We start from the raw sequence: 6,988 nt of genomic DNA, 5'->3' as shown, positions 1-6,988 counted from the left end.
CAAAGTAATGATACATACAACCTACAGTCTATTATCTGCATTTCGCACAAGGTTACTATTGGACATTCTTAAGGTTCTAAACTGCTTTTGCCTGGTGGAGCTACAGCTGTATATAGAAGTATGATTTGGATATATGAAACTCTTCTTTTAATTTGAGAATTTTTTAAAAACCTCATACAAATGACAAACGTAGATCAAACTACGGGCCTTCCCTTTCCATACCTTACAGGTCAAATGTAGAGAAACATGCGTCTGAATAAGACTCCTATCCCAAAGTCTTACAAATCTGACTAACAATGACTGAAGGGGGAATTCAATTAAGATTAGTGGCAGCACGGTGGCGAAGTGGTTAGCACTTCTGCCTCACAGCACTGGGGTCATGAGTTCAATTCCAGACCTATGAACCAGTCACACAATGTTGGTCAGAGGGTTGAGTATAGAAAGAACTCATGAACGTATGTTGATTTTCTCTTTGTCTGTACCAACCTCCAGCCCCCTTGACTAAGCCCATTCATCCTGGAACATACTCGTGGCACCTAATGAAGCATACCGACACCCTTGACAACCTGCAGTTAGCAGCTGTCCACCTTCTGGTATAAAACTGGATGTACCAGTTGGGCAGTGACTCAACTGAGTTCTTGTCAGAACCTGTGCAAGAATCTTTATGGCGTAGCCTGACCATCCCGCTTACAGTTTATAGTGCCAGCAAGATGTGTCTCTTGCAGTTTATATCTATTGTTAATGGGGAAAAATATGTGAATTATGGTTACTGTAAATTCCTTTTCCTCAAAATCATCCATGCCAGCCATACAATGGGAGGGTCACAAAGATCAGATCCAGCCACGTATGCTGAGAAACCATGAATGTATTTGGTGGCTGTGTGGCCTAACATCCACTTATGCAGCTTTATTCATTTCTGGAGATTTTTCTGTGGAATAACATTAAAACCTACCGGTCATTTATCTTAACACCTATTGTTCTTTTTGTTCACAACCCTGCTGCCACCAATACTGCCAGCTTGCTTATCCTGGGCACCCTGGCCCAGGGGATCAGCCGCCACTGTCTGCCTATTACAGCTCCCGGAAGCTCTGAGGCTATTGCATGCAGTACAGTAGAGGCTTTGGGAGCATAATCATTAACTTTAATAGATGATGTCAGATGCTACCCCTATAGCACATTTGTTAAACGGCTGTGCACCAGTATTTATAAATGTCCCCCACTATTACTTCTCACGTATCAGAAGCACATCTGTTCTCCACACACTTCATATGCGGAAACCACATCAATGACCGAGCTAATTATTTTTTATCAGATTACATGTTGGGATAGTATCTATCATAATAGTCTATGTAAGTGTAAGCAGAGCCTTATCTCTGTTCTTCTTGGCAGTAATTTAGGTGCTCTTGCCAGCACCGCTGAACCAAGAAACTTGGGAGGCCAGGACAGAAGTTTTAATTTCCTGCACAAGCTTTGGACTCTCCTGCCCTTGAGATTTAATTGTCAGCAGGAATTAGGAAATGATTAAAATTTTAGGTGAACCCATGGATTGCAGAAGCACATACATTGTTATATAGATAGAGCCAATCAGTCCCTCATTTCCAGCGCACTCTAGGATTACCTCTTGTCATTAGCTATAAGCTATCAACATGATAATGTTTTATATTCAAAGAACTGTAAAAATTGCATTCGGAACACATGCTTTTTTTTTTTAATATGTATTTGGTGGGAAGAGGTCACATAGATCTGTGAGCCTCTAAGGTGCGACCCGTCACCATAAATAAACATTTTCATTTTTTTTTTGTCTCGATTTAGTTAGTAATACAAGTAAATAAAAACCATAACTTGTTTTTTTTTTTAATGGTCTCTCCTTCTTGCTAGTATTTGTATCCTATCGCTAAATTGAAAATGAATGAAAAAGCCCAGTACAGCAGTTTTCTAAAAAGATCAGAACGAAAGATTGCTCTGGAAAGAGGATAGAAAATTGCAAACGTCAAAACTTCCATACGCTGCCGTGATAAAATCAGGACACAGTTTGACCACGACCATCTAGCCCTGATCCATCCAGGCTCGCCTGTATTATATTGCTGACTGTGCAAATCAGGACTGTTCCACAAGCATCGCAACAGTTGGACGTACAGAACAGCAGTGACTGGTTCCTAGTGAATTGATGGACTACATGCCCTTGTGTTTCAAACTCCCATTGTCCCATAAATTGTAAGCTTGCGAGCAGAGTTCGATTACCTCTCTGTCTGTATGTATTACCCAGTATTGTCTTATTAATGCTTGTTCCCAATTATAAAGCGCTATGGAATTTGCTGGCGCTATATAAATAAATGCTGATGATGATTTTCATGAATATTAGGTCACCTCACATGAACTGTTGCTTATAACTTGTAACCGGTGCATTTTAACATGCCACTTTAATCAATTCTATTAGTCGGCCGCACTATAATTCAAGATACAGCAGTAGGGTTTACTTCTTTTTTTTTTTTTAATAAATGTCCTTAAAGGTTTGGTCATAGTTTTGTTATTCATTCGAGGTAAAATATGAGGAAAAATTGTGAGATGTGTGTTTGGTTTTACCAGCAAAGACTTTTTAAACAAAGCATCTCTTGAGAGAACCCTTCTTTTAAACACATATAACTAGTAATATGAAATATATTTTTAAAACATTTATAATATTGTATCCCTTTCTTAGGAGTACCCAGAAGTGTGAAACGGGTCTTGAAGTCTTATTACAAATACTGTACACAGTTTTTGGTATTATTATGGTGTGCAGCCAGTGATGGGATAAAAAAGTGATTTAAACATCTCATATGTATTATACAAACTAATATTGTATGAACAACGATGCCCATAGAAATATAACCCAAATACATTGGAAAATAAAATCTAGAAATGTTTTTATTACTCTTAGGAAAAGAAAACAAAAAAAATATATCCTTTCTTATTATATATTAGAAAAACACTGTGAGCTGTGTAGCCATGAATTCAGGGATCACAGTCTCCGTCCTGTATCAGAATACAGATTTCCTAGTAAGACTGAGACAATGGCCGTTGTGTCCGGGTCAGGACATCCCAGTCAGCTCATTTACAGGTCGCCCTCCAGACGTTCCCCCCCCACCCTGAGCACAGGGTAACATTACAATGCCTATTATTGGGGGGTCCTGAGAGTCCCCTTTCACTGACAGTTTTGCTTGGATGAACGCGGGTAATTCAAGTTGTATTCCGATGGGGCTGTGGGAACATACAGAGCTCAGTGTTTCTGTGTGTCTGGGCAGCACATAAAGGAATCATTATGCTCTGACAGGATCTCTCTCAAACCATTTCCAAATTCATCAAGATCCTTTTACACGATAAGATGTGACTTGTCATTTCCCTGTAACCTTGGCCAAGAAACCAATAGATGACATAAATATGGCATTTGTCAGCGCATCGAGGCCCACACAGAGTGCCGTCTGCTAACCTGAAGGAAAGGTTTAGGAATATTGGGGTGATTTAGTGGGGGGTTAAAACACGAAAAACCCTGGGCACAGTTTATGACATGGGCCCCCAATCCATGTATTGTGTTTGTGCTTTATCACTTACAGAAATACTAATATTATAATATAAACATTATTCTCCACTTGAGTTTACATTTTTATTAAGCCCTTCTCCCCAGTTGTAAAGCACTACGGAATATGCTGGTCATATATAAATAAATTATAATGATAATAATAATAATATGTATACAAGGAAAGCCCATACTTGCCAACCTTTTAAAACGTAATTCCGGGCAAGGGGCGTGGTCGGAGGGCAGGAGTGGCGGTGCGCTGTGAATCGTTTTGCCCTCCCCCCAAAATTACGCAGTTCACCGCAAATCGCGTCAACCCCACAGTTGCCATTTGCGGGATATTTACCTGCTCTCCTGGAAGTCCGGAACACTGTAGGCAAACCGATGGGGAGGGGGGGGGGGGTTCCTAGTGCCTGGGAACCCCCCTTCAAGCCTGGGGCACTGTGTTATTGAGGTGGCTGGACCATGCTCCCGCTTCACACAGTTCTGCTTGAAAATGGAGAGCTGCGTGCACCTAACAGTAGTGTACGCAACATTGCCCATGTATATTATGGGGATAGGAAGAGTTGGAGAGCAGCCAAGCACTGTCTAATATTATAGCCACGCCCCCATGCATGCTGGTCACGCCCACTGACGGCGTGGTGTGAAAACCCCCCTCTACAAATCCTGCGTTTGCCTCTGGAGACCTACCCGAATTTCGGGAGTCTCCCGGACATTCCGGGAGAGTTGGCAAGTATGAGAAAGCCTCATACGGTTTATTTTGCAATTAACAACAAGAATATCGCCACAAGTTCACATTATTGTCAGGGTCATGCTTGTCCTACTGAGCTTGAAGTGGGGAATGCCTGAACCTCTTTATAACCCTGAGTTACTGCCCCATACCCTCCTATTGTCATCTGTCACTGGCGTGATTAATACTAATATAGTGCACAAGTTCAGGGAGTGCAGTGTAGAGGTCACATGACTTCATAGTATTTTATCCACAGCTCAGGGCTTGCTGGCAGCATTTAGTCTGGGGGGATAGTCCAACCGAGTGGCCCAGTGTGTGCCACCACCTAGAAAAAATCTCTGAGTGGTCTGTGTGCCCGGCTCGCTTGCCAGCAGCATGATCTGCCCAGCTCTTTCCATCATGGAACGCTGAATGCTGCACCCCTTTCATTTCATATTGTGAGTGTCGTGCAAAATTGTGTATTCCTTTAAAAAGGGCACATGACATACACAAAACAGTATTTGCACTGCAGGCACTTACTATTTCTTTTAGTTACAAACGGTCAGTAGATGATAAATGAATGTGTTACTTCCATGGCATATCTGGGTCCTGGTCTATGACCAGGCGGATGACACTAGTTGTGTGGTGAAGAGGAGAGGAAATAACTGCATATGACTATTCAAGCTAAGCAGCTCCCCCTTGTTGGATAACCGTTGTTAGGCAGAGTCATCTCCTCTTTCTCCAGCAGAGCAGCATGAAGCTATAACTGTCCCTGCAGTCGGGACCAGGTCCTGTCTGACCAGAGTTGGTATAGTTGTCAGAATGCTCTGTCCTACCTGTTTGTGCAGCTTTGACCACCTGGGGGTAAATGTATCAAGCTGAGAGTTTTTCGGCGGGTTTGAAAAACCAATCAGACACTAGTTGTCATTTATTTAGTACATTCTACAAAATGATAGCTAGAATCTGATTGGTTGCTATAGGCAACATCTCCACTTTTCAAACCCGCCGGAAAACTCTCAGCTTGATACATTTACCCCCTGCTGTTGCTGTCTTAAGTTCAGTTTAAAGGTAGATTTTTTTCAGCTAAGTTACAAGACACGAGTCGTTACCCCTAAATACTATTTTGGGATATGGCCATTATAGCAATCTGGTGATTTCTGTGTTTTGTTGACTAAACTATATAAAGCCTTTTGACTTATAAACAGTGAACTGCTTTCCTCCAGTGTTTCCCCAGTGGGGTTAAAAAAAGAAGAAGAAGAGAAAGCAGAAAGAGAAAGGACACAAAAAAGGAGAAACATGACCACTTATATGATGCAGTGATTGTTCTGTTGTGGACTTTAATTGGGGGGTGGGGGTGGGGGTGGTGTTTCTTCACTGACCCTTATACAGACCATTCACTATTCAGCTAACTTTGACCCCTTCCATCATTTTTAAGTCACCATCGTAGGCACAGACTTGAATGGCCTATTTTAACTGAGCTCGGCACGGGTGATCTTCAGAAGCATCTATGACCGTAGCGTCAGCTCCCCTAGATCCCTCTTCTTATTACGCCTTTCCACACTCCCTCAAGAACACCTATTGCCTATTTTCCTACAATGTCATTACATGGATGGATAAGGGACACTTAGGAGAGTGTTCTGACCCAGTCCAGTTGTTCATCATCATCAACACTTATTTATATAGCGCCAGCAAATTCTGTGGAGCTTTACAATTGGGAACAAACATTTATAAGACAATACTGGGTAATACATACAGACAGAGAGGTAAGAGAACCCTGCTCACAAGCTTACAATCTATAGGACAATGGGAGTTTGAAACACAGGGGTATGTGCAGTTGTAACTTATAGGTTTGACGGGCTCCCAAAAATTTACTCGTGCAAACATATACGCCCCAAACCCACGACAAGTATCCTTTATTACATCAATTGTAGAAAACGTAACAATTTTAGTGAAGGTCTACTGACAATTGGAGGAGATTTTAACCTCCCACTGGATTCAATCAGAGGTGGCTCTTCAGACTTATCCTTAATTACACAGAAGTCAAAGTCAAACAATCTCTGCACTTCAACTGACAGGTGCATGGCGAGTCCTAAGGAGTGCACCTGCTTCTCACCCCCACATAATTCATACAGTAGAATAGATTATTTTATATACCCTACACAATGTTGCAAAATGTTACACCAGCATCACTCAGCTCTATCAGACCATGGCCCATTATACATAGTACAGGTAACCGATAATGGCACCTTGATAAGACCCTATTGGCATATCCAAAATATAAAATGTCTATTACTAAAGCTATTATTGATTTTGTCTCCAAAAATGTTCCAACAGGGCTCAAAAAAAAGCAAACTAAAGACTGCAGACCTAATTTCAAAAACCTCTAGGTTGGAATTCGCACACAAATCCTCCTTTTTAGAAAACACACTAAGGCTGGGTACACACTACCTGGGTAGTCATATTTCTGCCAGTGAAAACACCAATAAAAATATGGCTGACACGTAAATGGCAACAATCAAAATACTGACAAGGTGCAAATACCTAATGTTGTAAATAATGACAGGGAAGAAATCCCGACAAGCCATTTATTACCCCACACCCACTGCCCAGGAGTGTAGGAAGAGAACTAGTGCTCTTAGCATGGGCTGCGTACCCCTAAGGAGGGGGCACGCATTTTTTTTGCAGACCCCAACTGCCAAGCAAATCCAGCCCTGTGCTGACCAGTC

The 6,988-nt window shown here is 41.8% G+C and overlaps 1 protein-coding gene across 1 annotated transcript in view; it reads left to right on the top strand.

Annotated features, from left to right (window-relative positions):
• Window positions 1-2,985: 2,985 nt before the first annotated feature.
• R3HCC1 (R3H domain and coiled-coil containing 1) overlaps window positions 2,986-6,988 on the top strand; it is a 39,418-nt gene continuing 35,415 nt past the window's right edge. The window contains exon 1 of the mRNA XM_075205902.1: window positions 2,986-3,036. Coding sequence (XP_075062003.1) covers window positions 2,986-3,036 — 51 coding nt within the window. The remainder of the gene's footprint in view (window positions 3,037-6,988) is intronic.

Source organism: Mixophyes fleayi, chromosome 4 (assembly GCF_038048845.1).
Source record: "Mixophyes fleayi isolate aMixFle1 chromosome 4, aMixFle1.hap1, whole genome shotgun sequence".
In the NCBI taxonomy this organism is placed as follows: Eukaryota; Metazoa; Chordata; class Amphibia; order Anura; family Limnodynastidae; genus Mixophyes; species Mixophyes fleayi.
The sequence above is the reverse complement of the archived record's forward strand: the minus strand, read 5'-3'. Positions and strand labels throughout refer to the sequence as shown.